The sequence below is a fragment of the Phragmites australis genome, chromosome 16 (genome assembly GCF_958298935.1).
Source record: "Phragmites australis chromosome 16, lpPhrAust1.1, whole genome shotgun sequence".
NCBI lineage: Eukaryota > Viridiplantae > Streptophyta > Magnoliopsida > Poales > Poaceae > Phragmites > Phragmites australis.
In genome coordinates this window covers 20,161,979-20,177,363 of record NC_084936.1, presented here as the reverse complement: position 1 = coordinate 20,177,363, position 15,385 = coordinate 20,161,979, and the positions used below count along the sequence as shown (strand labels likewise).

Here is a 15,385-nt window from a genome sequence, read left to right as displayed (position 1 = left end):
ATTAGGTCCGCCTGCACAAGTCTCGACGCAGCCTCGTAGATCGAGCCCTATGCGTCCACCCTCAGGTACTCCGGGAACCCTTCTTCCTATTTCTAATACTTTCAGCAAAATAAGTTAGTATTGTGCTCAGGTTACTTCAGTGACGAGGCCGGTCCGTCTTCGGCGGCCCCACGCCCTACCCCGCCCGTAACGTACTACAGCACGTCAGCGTGGCCTTCTTCTGCTGCACCGTCGTACCACGCAGGTACAATTATATATTTTTTACTACTACTTTCAATACCATATTGTTCGTATCTAACGTGATTATTTGTTAATAGGCCCCTCCAGCCAGTACACATGGACGCCTGCTGAGCCTTCACAGTCCTCCTACCTTAGTTAGGAGGATGAGGCTGGCCCCGACACCGCATACGACATCGTCCGTGACTTCTTTGGGGGCACACATGACTACGACGTCCTTCAGCGGTCCCAGGTTTCCAGTGCTCCCCTTCGGACACAGCCCACGCAGGACGAGCTCTCAACACCGGTGGTCCCTACTAGGCCTACCAGACACGTCGGTCCACCCGACCCCCTCACCTACTCCAGGGGTCACGTGAGGGTTAACCAGCGGCATCGGGACCACGATGGGGCGCACGGGCAACGGCAACGAGGGAGGCATGAGTAGCATTTTACATTTTATGTAACTAACATATGCATATTCGCTTCGTGATGTACTCCTATGTATTAAGACACGTTTACTTTGTATGGTCGACTTAGCATTTCGTAAATGCATTTCATATTCAGACACGTTCAATAAAGAAGTGACCACAGCACTAAACTTTAACCATAACTTGACAACACATGCCTCCTGCCGCAGGCTTTAAACAAGATGTGATAACACTACCCAGCTTTTTCCAATCAGTAAATGACAACACGGGTACCAATAAACGTAGAATCTCTGACCATGGGCAATGACACAACTTTCCCATTCTTCAAGATGGAATCCGATGCTCCTCCCACCAGCTACGCCCATACCCTCACTCCTTTCTTCAAGAGCGAATCCAATGCTCCTGCCTCCCCCAACTATAAATAGCTGAACCTCCTTATGGTGAAGCATCGCTTATTTCTCATATCGCTCAAGTGCAATGTCTTCCTCAGCTCCATCGAGCCCACCAAAGAAATATTGAGGGACTACCATACCTGAAGGTCTCGAACCACCAATGTGCTTCTGTGATGACCTTTGTAAGCTCCGCGAGTCGCAGGACATCTTATACACCTATGGGCTGCGCTTTTTCATGTGTGCCTCGCCATGCAACAACTGGTTATCGACCGGTACGGTAATAGATATCTGTCTCATCTCTTCCGATTTCGCACCCTCTTTTACTAACCACTCATCTTGTTCCATTTGTTCAGTCTCCTCCACCGCTCTGTGATTTTATTCAGTGGCTCGACAATGAGCAAAATGACTCACAGAAGCTATGAGTCGACATGAACATGAGGTGGAGAAGGGAAGCGTACACACGTCGGGAGTACGAGCAACAGCAAGAGGAACTTCGCCTCAAGCGGGAGGAAGAAGAGCGCATGAGGAAGACGGCGCACGACCGTACCGTGGCTCAGGCTCGAGAGGCTGAGAGGAAAAGGAAGCGGGAGAGAGCCCACCGTGCTAAGGCGGCAGGTCCCGATGCCCTCCGAAAGGGAAAGTATCCTAGATGCACGCAGTAGAGAGTACCTAATGTAACCCGGCATACTTTCCCTCCCTAAGGCATATTATGATTAGGATCGGCGCACTAATAAGTAGGTCTTAGTACGAACCGTACATGCCACCTTTGTTTCCTCATCGTGTCGTCGCGGTTACAGTGTATTGTAATATTTTCACCCTATGTTTAATGCTATGTTTGTCCTCGTTCGCACCCCATACCCACGTAAAATGCTGCGACTACTAATTACTGATTTTTTTTCTCCCGCTATTACATAACCTACTCCAAATTTAAATTCTTAATTTCCTTACACCCCTTCCTTTTTATTTCTTTAATTAAAAAAATATTTTAGAGGACAAAATGGAAAAAAAAAATATTTTTACAGGAAAAAATGTCCCTAACCGCCCTCTCAGGGCCACGCCCTGAGAGGGCGGTTAGGCCTACCGCTCTCTCAAGGGGCGGTTAGGAACCGTAACCGCCCTCTAAGAGGGCTGTAGAGGGCTGCAGGCGCCTAGTTTTGCAAATACCTTTGCCGAAAATCTATTTATTTAAATTTTAACAAAAAATATAAAAATAAAAAAACTCGTATTTTTACTGGCAAAAGTGGAGGAAACATCAATGGTCCAGCAGAAAACACAGAAAACACAGCGGTCCAGCAGAATACACAGCGGCCCAGCCACGCTCGTGGGCCAAATCTTGCTCTGCCCATATTCGGAAGTCATGATCGGAAAGCTATTGCTAACCTTCTTTTTCCAAATTCACTCAAAGAAAAATAAAGCTTCCTTTTTGAAAATGGTTCGGAATTCAAGACTAAAGATATCTAAATAGGTCGTGCAACATGAGTCAGTCTGAGGCACGACACTGTTGGTACGGTTCAGACATGACACGGTACGATAACTTGGGCTATGCCTGATCCGGAGCTGTGGCACGGCATGTGCCCGTTTAACTGTTCATATATTTTTTTAATATTTTATATAATTTATTTAGGTCTAATACAATATAGGATATGTGGTGTAATAGTAGTGTGTTTGACTCCTAAGTAGAAGGTCGGGTGTTCGATTCTGGGTGAAAGCAAATTTTTGTGATTTTTTTTCAATTTTTGCGTGACGGGAAAAAAAGTCATCGAGCCTAACATGCCGCGGGCCGACACGGCACGACTTGATTTTAAATAGGCTGTGTTTGAGCTGGAGTCGAGACACGTGGACTGACACGATACGACCCATTTAACTAACGGAACTAAACGGATCGTGCTTAAACGGATTGTGCCTCGATAAATCCATGCTGTGTCGGATCAGACCACTCATTTAACTATCTCTGTTGAAGACTTAGAGTTGGACAAGAGACCGCAAGTGAACCTTTTTTTATCACTGAGTAACTTTGCCACAACTAGCGTAGTCGAAGTGTGACTTGCTAAAAAAGTATAGACAACAATTAAAAAAAGTTGAGCGTATTAAATTCTCCTATATGCTAATAAAACGTGACTTTCTACACTACTGGTAGTCGACCAAACAAGTGACTAAGTGTATTACTTTTCACTCAGTCAGCACATCTCGTTATTGTAAGATCATATTCAACGGATTTTTTTGTGTGATTAGAGTCTTTTCGTGAAAGGATTTTTTTCCTTCAACGTTTTAAAGATTTTTCTACACAGTTTTCTTCACGAAGGGATTATCAAGATCATTCCATCTAGGATGAAATTCTCTTTCATTTTCCCTTACAAATTCATTCGAAATGAAGTTATTGAAGATAAGAAAAAAATAAAAATAAAAAAAGATTAAAAAGGAAATGAAATGAAGGTAAAATAGTTAGAAATGGTCTAAGATGTTAGTTTTGTCTCTTCAAATTTGCTAAGAATTATCCTATGGCCAGGAAGCATATGAAATTCCACCCTGAATAGTTGGGCTAGTTTCAAGTCTCACATGTTATTTTCATAATAAATAATATATTAAAGATTATCTAATTATTTAGTGACATATTGTGAATTTATCCGATATGTAATGGACAGCCAGATCGATCACGCCCTCGGCAACTGCAGCACCGGGCTCCCAGCGCAGCATCTAGTCAGGATCATTATCCGCTCCGAATTGCGTGCAGGAGCAGCGCAGCGAAAACACTCCGCTGCCCCAGCGGTAGTAGCGCGAGCGGAACCGAACACTGGGACGGGGACCGCGGCGCGCAGGCACGTCGCTCCTCCGGCGAGCGAACCCGCAGTAACCCACGAGCCCGGACAGACATGCTCTCCCGACTCGCCGCACGGCGGGGGCTGCTACCCCCGGCCTCGGCGGCCGCCTACCACTCGTCGGCCGCGGCGGTCCACGGGGTCGCGCCTTCCGGCTCCGTCCTCCCCGACACCCTCGACCGGGGCTCCGACGCCTGCGCCCGCAACGCCGCCGCCGTCGGCGGCCTCCTCGCCGACCTGCGCTCCCGCGTCTCACAGGTGCCCTTTTCTGTTTCTCTCGTCCTTTAGGCTTTGCTTTGCGCCCTGTGCCTCCTAAGCTGGAGAGAGTGTCCCCCCTGCAGGTGCTGCGCGGGGGAGGCGCGGAGGCGGTGAGGCGGAACGCGGCGCGGGGGAAGCTGCTCCCGCGGGATCGCATCGACCGCCTGCTCGACCCCGGCGCATCCTTCCTCGAGCTCTCTCAGGTCGGTCACTGCTCGGGCTTATTTCCTTGCATTGATCAGGCGACAGTGTGAACTGAACTCTGCATTTCTATGTTCGTCTCAGTAAGTCAGTAGTGACGCCATGGGTTTGTGGATCGGGAGAGTATAGAAGCTTTAATGTTGCACAGCCTAGTACTTGCGATATTCATTTATTCTGAGCAAACAAATACAGTTGAGGGTACCAATCCTCCATTGCATGTCCCCATTTGTTGCTCCAAAAAGTAGTGTTGTGCCACCACCAACCTGCCCTGCCAAACCCCTTGAAGATTGACATTAGCTCTTGAAATCTTGGCTTGGATAATCCAACAGGTAGTGGTACATGCATATATATGTTACTGGTACCTAACTTATTTCACCGAACGAAGTTAGTTAGAACTTTAGTCTCATAGTGACCTTATTTATTTTTCTGAACGAAACATAGCTAACTTGTTGCTGATAAATATTCAGAGAGTTTGTCCTGCAAAATCATTAGCAGATCTAGTGCAAATTAGGACACTGAGCATATGCATCCGTGCACATTATGCACTTCAGATGCTTCTAGCATCATAGCAGCAGCACCAAGCCACTAACACCTCTTGGCTGCGGTTTAAGCACACATTACTAATTGGCATTGCTGCAGCCAATCCCTTAGGGCCTGTTTGGAATGAAGTAATTTCGCAGGGTATAATTCCCATGGGATTTAGGAAAAATTCCCTTGTTCCAAACGGGCCCCTGATTGAGTAATGCCTAATAAGCCTTGTTGCTCAATCGAACTAAGAAAATGCGTCCACTCTTGGGATCTATGAAACACGGATACTCGTAGGGAGGAGCGTATCCGAGTCCGACACCATATCCGACTCGGATACGGCTCGGATACGTATCCTAGGAGTATCTGGCCAAAACTAATTTGTAGAAAATCGGATACCTCAGGGATACTTCATGGATACTTCACTGATACGGCCCGGCCAGCAAGAGTCCTCTCGGCCCACTCAAATACCTAATCATATGCTCGTCTACCTCTTGCATCACGCCACTCGCCAGCCGCCTCTCGCATCTTGCCACTCGCCCGCCGCCACCAACACATGGGCCCTCTGGCCGCTGCTGGTCTCGACCTCATCAGCGGCCACCCGCACCTCCAGCCGCCCCACCCTCAAGCTGCTCCGTGCTTCTAGCTAGAAGCCGCCCCGCCCTCAAGCTGGCCCCACGCCTCCTGCCGCCCTCCAGCTGGTCTATTCTCAAGTGAGCACGACAAATACCAGATGTTTTGTTTGCAGTTGTACTACTCTGGCTAATACTTATGATTCTATTGTTTGATACATTATGACTACATATATCTGTTAGAGCATTGCTGAGCACGGTAAATACCAGATGTTTTGCATGCAGTTGTACTATTCTGGCTAATATCTTCTCAGTTCTCACATAGTCACATGGTCTGTTGCCTGTTAAAACCGAATCAAGCATGGTCTTTACTAGTTCTGTTAAAACCGAGTCAGCGAGTTCTTTACTAGTTCTCACTTTCTCACATTCTCAGTTCTCACATAGAGGCCAGAGCCGCAACCTGAAGCAAATGTCCAGGGCTCCAGGCACATCAGAAACATAATAAAGGGCATGCAGCTAGAAATGACAAGTTTTTACTAGTTCAGTAGTTCTTGACTTCTTGTAGAGTTGTAGTTCCTTCTTTACTAGTTCATCCATGGTCTATTCTCACATGGTCTGTTAAAACATTTGTAAATCATCAAAGCATTGTGTGTGTTACTGTGTCATCATTCAGTAGTTCTTTACTAGTTCAGTAGTTCAATATGTTATGTAATAGAACTTAAGTAGAACATGCTACCTGGTTGTATATCCTTTAATATATTCTAAACTGAGACTTTAAAGTATATTATGTGATAGAACTTCAGTAGAACATGTGAATAACTTATTTATGTTTTTTTTTAAAAGTAAATGTATTTGCATATCGGGTTTTCTAGAAAAATGGCGTATCCTTGTATTTGTATCTGGCCGATGCCGATACTCGTATCTGTATCGGTGCTGCATAGCTTGGGATAATGCCCCTTGCTCGTGCCTTCTGACTTCTGAGTTTCTAGGGTGATATTAAACAATTATATATGCTTATGGAAAATATATCAGTTCCACTTTACAAAAATGGGACTGCAATTGTCACCTTGTGGCTCCTCAAAAGTGCCTCTATTTTTATGGCCTTCGTATTTATGTTGTACATGTACATTAGATAATGCATGTATTAAGTATCCTGACATACAAATCCAAAAGCGTCTTGAGTGAAATTAGGATACTCTGCATGAAGATATCCTAGGATTTAATTGTTATTTGTCTGCATTGTGTTCCCTATTTTTTATTTATGAAAATTGCCTAATGCCTATATAGGTTCAAAATACAGTATTTCTACGTATTTCATACATCAAGAAGCATAAAATGAGTTTGAAATGGAAAATTAGCTAGCTAGCAGTTGGCCCTAATCAAAAGGTGGGTCGTTCTTTGGCCGGAAAACATGCATGTTTCTGAACCTCAAAAACATGCATGCTTCTAAAAAGACTAGACCTAAGGTAGACTGTCGAGGCTGGGACATAAATTTAACTGAAATACCAGTTTCTTTCAAGTTTTTTTGATGTCCCTGCATATTTGGAAGACTCAATATCTGATAGGATGGCCCAGAATAGAAATTATTGTTTTCAATATTTGTACATCTTGTCCTAGACTACAGCTGTTGACAGTAATTTTTACAATACAGCTTGCGGGCTCAGATGTTTATGAAGAAGCATTACCATCAGCGGGTATAATAACTGGCATAGGACCTGTCCATGGACGATTATGTATGTTTGTGGCCAATGACCCAACCACAAAGGGGGGCACATACTATCCTCTTACTGTCAAAAAGCATCTGCGAGCACAGGAAATAGCTTCTGAATGTAAATTGCCTTGCATATATCTCGTTGACAGTGGGGGTGCTAATCTCCCCAGGCAGGCTGAAGTTTTCCCTGACCGTGATAATTTTGGTCGAATATTCTACAATCAAGCTAAGATGTCTTCAGATGGTATCCCTCAGATTGCATTAGTTTTAGGTTCTTGCACTGCTGGCGGGGCTTATATTCCTGCCATGGCTGATGAGAGTGTAATAGTTAAGGGAAATGGAACTATTTTTCTTGCCGGTCCACCTCTTGTAAAGGTCAGTATTATTTGGCAATCATTTTGTTTATTCAGTTTATTTTTGCACAGTGAGATCTTGACCAATGTCTAAATTTTGTAGGCTGCTACAGGAGAGGAGATATCTGCTGAGGACCTTGGTGGAGCATCAGTGCATTGTAAGGTATCAGGAGTCTCTGATCATTTTGCACAAGGTAAACTTTAGCTGCACTTGCTGCATCATATGACTTGATTACTACCCTTTTATAATGCAATTAATTGGTGAGGGATAGTTGGCTGGCATTATTTATAAGCTCCATCTTTGTTATGCTTTTAGTATAATAGTTCTCAAATGCAATGTTTTGTCCCTTTCTTTTGTCTATTGTATCACAATCCTGCGAATGCTTCTCCCTATTGTTGTTATTCTTCTTCTATTAACAAGTACATCATTAAATCATGCCCACAACAGTTGTGTGGACAGTTCCAATTGTTTTCAGGAAAATTGCCTATAATATGGTCCAAGTTCATGTCTACATACTACATAGTGTTAGGGTAAACATCCACCACGAGGATAGCCAGGTGGCGTCGACTGCTAGGAAAGGGATTATATTGGGGAGACTAGAGAAGGGGACTGAGAACTAGATCTATTCTTCTTGCTTGATTACAATAATGCGCGGCTGCCCCTTTATATAGATAGGGGAGATTATAATCCAAATCCTAACTTACCTAATTTATCTCTAGCTAAATTGGAAACTAATCAAACTCTATCTCCTAATTTAAATCAAATTCAACTACTACCAAACTTATCTAAATTGAATATCTCCTACCAAACTTATCTTCTAATTAAAGGCAAGCCTGGATCTCCTGCCATAACATCTACTGAACTCCCGCTACAGCACCGCCGGAACAGTAACATCTACACATAACACATAGTCATTTCCCTTTTTTCATTTCTACTTGTTCCATGATTTGTTTGATCATGCAAACTAATGTCCAGACTCGTATACTGGACAACTGGACTTTTGGCTATTACTCTTTTCCTTTTAACTTTCTTGTTTTTCCTTTTTATATCGTCATGCATTTTCAGTCTATTTGTTTTACCATAGGTGCTCCTCTCATGAATTGTTTGTTTTAAGCACATGCAAATCGAATTCTACTTTGATGTTTGAGACAACTCCGCAATATTCATTGATGTAGATGAACTTCATGGGCTTGCGATGGGGCGAAACATTGTGAAGAACCTGCACTTAGCTGCTAAGGGAACAAATATGCAAAGTTCTGCTTGTGATTACCAAGAACCATTGTACGATGTACAGGAACTTCATTCAATTGCACCAGCTGATATGAAACAGTCTTTTGACATTCGTTCAGTAATAGCCCGTATAGTTGATGGAAGCGAATTTGATGAATTCAAAAAATTGTATGGAACAGTAAGGATTTCTCTTTCAGTTATACTTAGTTATCATTCTGTATCTTTTGCATTATGCAACTCAATTTGTTTCCCTTTACATTTATGCAGACACTGGTGACTGGTTTTGCAAGGATATGCGGGCAGCCAGTTGGAATTATTGGAAACAATGGCATTCTGTTTACTGAGTCAGCGCTGAAGGGTTCCCACTTCATTGAATTGTGTGCTCAGCGCAATATTCCTTTGATTTTCCTTCAAAATATTACTGGGTTCATGGTATGGTATCTCATTTACTCTTCAAATTACTTTGTTCATTTCATAACCCACTGCACACATACTAGATAAACTTATTACTGTATTGACGTTCTCTTAATATGAATCAAATCATTATCTGCATAGACTTATTAATTATGCAAAATGATTCAAATGTATAGTGGGCCATGGAGCCTGGCAATACTTTAACGAGTGCAAAATATAGAAGGTATATATGGTACAGCGATATACTGTGAGATTTTGTACAGTATGATTGGTGATGCTGAAACTTAAATACAAGTTGGTTTTATTTTGAAGTACGAGTTGTTCAACCATTTTGAATGACTACTTGCGTGTTAATTGTTAGTTTGTCTGCTGTAGGTTGGGTCGAAGTCTGAAGCAAGTGGAATTGCAAAAGCTGGAGCAAAGATGGTCATGGCAGTTTCCTGCGCCAAGGTCAAGCCTTTCTAGACCCTTGGATGACTTAGAACAACAAACCTTGCACCAATGAAACTTGGCAATAATATATATAGGGTATTTCTACACAGGTTCCTAAAATTACAATAATTGTCGGTGGAAGTTTTGGTGCTGGGAATTATGGAATGTGCGGACGTGCATACAGCCCAAACTTCTTGTTTCTTTGGCCAACTGCTAGGATATCTGTTATGGGTGGCATCCAGGTAAGAGCCCTCAGACTTGTTATCACCTCTACTAGATTATATTTACTGATTTACTAGTACCCATATTATCATTGCCTGGTAAAGAATGTCAATAAAGTAAATATTGGTATTCACTGCCAATATTTTGACGCTTTGGAGATGGTGGCATTTTTCCAACCCGTCAAAAAATGGGATAAGCTTTGACACCTAGCATCTCATCTCTGCTCAGAGTTGCAAACACTAGCACTGCTGGAATTCTGCTTTTTTTTGGGAACCTGAGGGGGAATTCCCTGCAGCATTTAATTAATGAAACAAAGGAGTGCATGTACAAGCAGTGGGAAAAAGAATATACAAACACACTTATCCTAAAGAGTTAAGCCATGATAAAATGCTAGAAGGCAGTTCTTCTTTTAATCTGAATAAATGCGGAGTAACCTCCTCTAAAGGAGTGCTTCCAAACTGATAAACTTGGAGGTTTGGAATCAAAGTTTTTCCTATTTCACCGCTTCCAGATGCGCCAAGCTTCTATTATGGTCCTATGGAGATCTCAATGAAGAAATATGCAAAGCCCGGTCCTACCACTTTTTTTTGTGCTTGTGAAAGAAAAAGAAGAAAATATGGAATGTCATGCTTCTTGCCAAGCTTCTGTTGATGCACAAAAAGTATGATATTTTAGCGAGTTATTTAGTTTCTTCCGTGAATGCTGAAATTTATGGATTTTATCCTGGATTTTCGTATCAAATATCATGTTCTTCTATCCTAGAATCTTCATATGTTTGAAACCGTTACAATCTTGTATTCTTGTTGAATATTTTTCTGGTATCATGATATATATAGCTGGTACTCGCGACTAAAGTTTGCATGAGGTTACATGTTAGTAATTATATCATGATACCAGAAAAATATTCAACAAGAATACAAGATTGTAGCTGGTGATGTGTGTTCTACTTAAGTTGCTATTCGCACTGCGCACATCACCAGTTACAATCCGAAATACTGTGAGTTACAACTTGTTAGGTAGACCAGTTACAACTTCACGTCCAGAAATGCATAATTGCAATACGAGTAGCTAACACTGTGAGTTACAACTTGTTATTCGCACTGCGCACATCCCCAGTTACAATTCGAAACACTGTGAGTTACAACTTGTTAGGTAGACCAGTTACAACTTCACGTTCAGAAATGTATAATTGCAACATGAGAAGCTAACACTGTAAATTATAATTTGTTATTCGCATTGCACATATTCCCTAGTTACAACTCGAAATACTATGAGTTACAATTTGTTAGGTAGACCAATTACAACTTTACATCTATAAATGCATAATTGCAACACGAGAAGTTGACACTGTGAGTTACAACTTGTTATCCGCACTGCACGCATCCTCCAGTTACAACCCGAAACACTGTGAGTTACAACCCGAAACACTATGAATTATAACTTGTGGAGTGTGCGCAGACATGATCTATAGTGAGCATTCCTGCAGAATATACATACAGTATATATATATTCGTTTTGTGCGATGCTCAAAACAGTGCCAAGCGTTATCAGTCCCACAGTTATTATTGTTTCTTCCCTTAACCTTTTCAGGCAGCCGGTGTCCTTGCTCAAATAGAAAAGACCAACAAGAAAAGACAAGGAGTGGAGGTACATTGCATTAGTTCCTTTTTTATATAACGAAAATTGCATTAGTTCTTTCTTTTGGAAAACATAAAACAATGCAACTCTTTGAAGGCCTGCTTAAATGTCAAAATGATCCTTTTAGATGACTGATGCTTATTTGTTCGTATATACAGTGGACCAAGGATGAGGAAGAAGCCTTCAAAGCTAAAGTTGTGGAGGCTTATGACAGAGAAGGATCCCCATACTACTCCACTGCTAGACTGTGGGACGACGGGATCATCGACCCTGCTGATACCAGACGGGTTTTGAGCCTGTGTCTTTCTGCTTCTGCCAAGCCGGTTCCAGAAGATACAAAGTATGGTGTCTTCCGGATGTAAATAATGTATTACGTGTAAACATCCCTGTATAATAAAAACTGCTGCCTTGCGTCCAATGTGCATTGAACTTTGCTTTTTAAACGCTCTTTCTGCAAATAAAACTTCGTCCTGGAGTCAATATCTTTTGTCCTCCTCTAATAGAAAAAAACATTCGACAGATACCTATCGGTTCCGTTATTATTATTACTGGTACAGACCAATGTTCTTCATCCTCACCATGACCACAGCATGCGATTAACATTTTCGTTTGAGGGAAACATGCGGTTAGCGTTTGGCCGAAAATTTCCTGTCGAACTAATCTTTTTTCTTCCTTAAAATTTCTTTGAGAGGATCGAACTTTCTTTTAGGAAAAAAGTTAAATGCCTGTGCATTGCAGTAGGAGCCAAAAAATTTCACTGAGTATTGATTGAATGTCGTAGATACAATAAATCAGCAATATGTTTAACTCCATCACGAATGACATATGATTAAAATATATATATATATATTCGTATTTTTATAGATCAATATAATCTTATTATAAAAATTCAAATTCTAGCCAAAGCTACAACTAAAAGCCACCAAATCTCTGTTCTTCCTTTGCAGGGAAACGGTGTCTCTCTTCATCGTGGTAGCAGCTGCTACAGATGCTGCCTTATTTCTTTGATCCTCTCCTTCCTAACCAGCAAGGAAACTAATTTGATTGAGACAAACTAATTAAAATCAGATAAGACACAAAATCTATATGAAAAGAAAAGGAGAATAGAGCATACAGGAGAAAAATTGCTTACCGGACCTTCATCTAAGATATGCCATTCAAGGACTCCCCTTCCAATTCACTGTCGTTGCCGGATGCAATGGAGAGGACAAAGGACAGCGATTGGAAGAAACATGCTAATTCTTACACACAGAAAAAGAGGACAAAGGACAGCGATTGGAAGAAACATGCTAATTCTTACACACAGAAAAATACCACACAAATGTCTCCAATCTTTGCAACACCTATTAGAGAATATTTTGTAGTTAGGATTTATAATCCGGTATGTATAAAGAAGGCTTCTTGTCTCTCAAATCTCTGTACTCTATTTATACTCTCTGAGAGCCTCAATACAATATATCGATAACATTCAACAAATCCTCGTATTCTCACAACACCACACAAAAATCCAAAAAAATTCAAGTATTAGTATGGTACTTTGCAATGGAAAAAACATGCAAACAAAAGAACATGTATGAAAGCACAGGAATCTGAACGCTTTAACATACCAAGATAGAAGAGAGCGCAAGGATTTGAAACAACTCATAATTTTTTTGCAGCGTCAGCAGCCCATGTAGTGTTAAATGGTAAATTCTTTTAGCTGAGGCGAATTAAGCTCTAAACAGAATGGCTAATTACCTAAACAAATTAAGATTATTCTTTGGTGCACCATTTCATTGATCTATATAGCACAGGTGAAATCATATAAGATAGGAATAATCTGGAGATCAAAATTAGACAACACTAATGCGAAAGAAACTGCAAAATCATGTTCGAGGCAAAAAGGCCACACATATCTAAAACTATTGGTATGGTGTAAATCCTTCTCTGATCCTACAGGAGCACATGAAATAAAGAATGAGCTTCATGTGCTATGATTTTGTACAACCTAAGCTCGAAATATGGCTGCATCCAAATTCTGATAACCAGACTGTCCCATAGTCTGGTTATCAGAATCATCTTGCTCTTAAGTATAGTTTTGATAATTAATAACAATATCTATGGATTAACAGTGTTGTTAAGAATTATTAGTAGGTTGTTTCATAGGTGATACATAGAGAAGTGATATGCATCAAGATGAATGAGCTTTATGTGATGCTCAGGTAAGTTAATGATAATACTTATGGACTAACAATATTGTTGAGAATTACTGGTAGGTTATTCCATAGGCATAAGTGATAAGACATGGATTCATTGAAGAATGCTATGAAGATCAAAGATATGCATCAAGATAAATGAGCTCTAGGTGATGCTCATGAGAAGAAGAAGAAGAAGATCAATAAGGTTGACAATAAGCATGAAGGCTAAGTCATTTATGGAGATTAAGTGACTTAAGATAAAGTTGTCAATAAAGTTTTATAGACTAACTCATATGCTTTTGTGTTTGAGAGTGAGTTGGGGTTATGATCCATAAAAATGCATGAGTTGCATTGAGATATCCAATATGTCAAGAGTGAAGAGTACAGATTGGACTTCATATATGATAAAGTAAATTCATTGAAGATATCAGATATAAAATAGTTTTCTATGATAAGACAGTGAAGAGCAAGCAATGCTCGGTTACGATGGACCATCCGGTGGTGAAGGGCAAGTAAATGGCTTAATGCCGAAGGACCAGTACGGTGGTGAAGGGTGAGTGAAGGTTTTGTGCCAATAGACTGTGCGAGGTCATGGGAAGCTATGGATGATTCACATTAATTACATGAAGAATCAAGAAGAGATTGTAGTGAAGTTTATATCAAAGTTGGCAACTCTCAAGGTTTGAAAGAAAGAAACGGTACTTGAAGGTATTCAAAGACTCAAAGTGGTTCAAACTAGTTTTATATTTGAATTTGAGTATAACTATGCCGCACTATCACGAGGGATGCAACGAAGAACATCTTGACATTTCTTGGTACTCAAACATGACATATCCGAATGTTAACTTGAATTTGTATTGAGAGTTCGCTTTAGGAGTCTGATTTTGCTAAAGTGTCGAAGTGTCCGAATCAGGTTTCAGAGTATTTCTAGTTTAGATCCAATGTGTTTAAGATCATGTTTTTTGGTGGGATAGGTAGCCATCTGAATAAATTTTTCGTTGAGTCCAAAATTGTCAAAATCGGATATCAAGATTAAAAGTTATCGTCGTTTTTCAGAGAGTCAGTTGTGCTGATTTCAGAAGTTCTGGATTGCCTGGAAGCTCCAGATGACTTCCGGTTTGGGGTTCTCTGTCATTGTTTGAAGTTTTAATCCAGAAGTTTTGGATTCTATGGTCAGTTCGGAGGTTCCAAACTTGATCCGGACAGGGTTCCTCGGTTGGGTCTAACCTGTGTAACCCGGAAGTTTCGGATAATCCGGAAGTTCCAGATTGTAATGATTGTTGGCTTTAATGGTTAGTATTTTAGGGTTGGATATAAATACCCTCTCACCCCCTCTTTGCTGGTGCTCACGCGAAAATACTCAAAGCCAAAGCCATTAAAGCTCTCCTCACTCTATTTTAGTGTAAGATTCGAGAAGAGAAGTGAGTTAGGTTAAGAGATTGAAAGTATGAGAACAAGTGCACATAACTCCCATCTTGAGCACTCGAATTTATCGGCAAGAAGTTCACCGTTGCGTTTGTTACTCTTATAGCTTGGAGCTCTTAGGCGGCTAGGCGTCGCCGGTAAGCACTCAAGGTTGTGATGTGACGTGAAAAGTTTGTGAAGGCTTGAATTTCGCCTCCGAAAGGGAAGAAATCAAAAGTGAAACAAACTCAAGTGTGACCGAGCTTGGTGAGGAAAAAGGCTGAGAGAGACCCAGTTCAAATGTGACTGAGCCCCTCAACAGAGACGTGAGAACCTCAAATGAAGGTGTCCTAACTTTGGAAAACAAATCACGCGTCTCTACTCTTGGTTTGATT

General features: G+C 41.3%; 1 protein-coding gene across 2 annotated transcripts; it reads left to right on the top strand.

Annotated features, from left to right (window-relative positions):
* Positions 1–3,740: 3,740 nt before the first annotated feature.
* On the top strand, positions 3,741–11,833 carry LOC133895427 (methylcrotonoyl-CoA carboxylase beta chain, mitochondrial-like). Of its 2 annotated transcripts, XR_009905603.1 has the most exons (11): positions 3,741–4,110; positions 4,194–4,313; positions 7,060–7,494; positions 7,576–7,666; positions 8,649–8,881; positions 8,971–9,135; positions 9,493–9,567; positions 9,660–9,791; positions 10,283–10,432; positions 11,362–11,418; positions 11,568–11,655. XR_009905603.1 is itself a non-coding variant. In XM_062335732.1 (10 exons), the coding sequence occupies exons 1-10, from the start codon at positions 3,907–3,909 to the stop codon at positions 11,769–11,771; spliced, it is 1,716 nt and encodes a 571-aa protein (XP_062191716.1). In that variant the 5' UTR covers positions 3,745–3,906; the 3' UTR covers positions 11,772–11,833. The 2 variants fall into 2 exon arrangements, 1 of the variants encoding a protein (XP_062191716.1); XM_062335732.1 differs by lacking the exon at positions 10,283–10,432 and having other exon boundaries at positions 3,745–4,110; positions 11,568–11,833.
* The last annotated feature ends 3,552 nt before the right edge of the window (positions 11,834–15,385 follow it).

Coding starts and splice junctions, on each gene's coding strand:
- LOC133895427 (XM_062335732.1), top strand. CDS start 3,907: ATGCTCTCCCGACTCGCCGCACGGCGGGGGCTGCTACCCCCGGCCTCG. Junction 8,882..8,970: donor TCAAAAAATTGTATGGAACA/GTAAGGATTTCT, acceptor ACATTTATGCAG/ACACTGGTGACTGGTTTTGC. Junction 9,792..11,361: donor CTGTTATGGGTGGCATCCAG/GTAAGAGCCCTC, acceptor TAACCTTTTCAG/GCAGCCGGTGTCCTTGCTCA.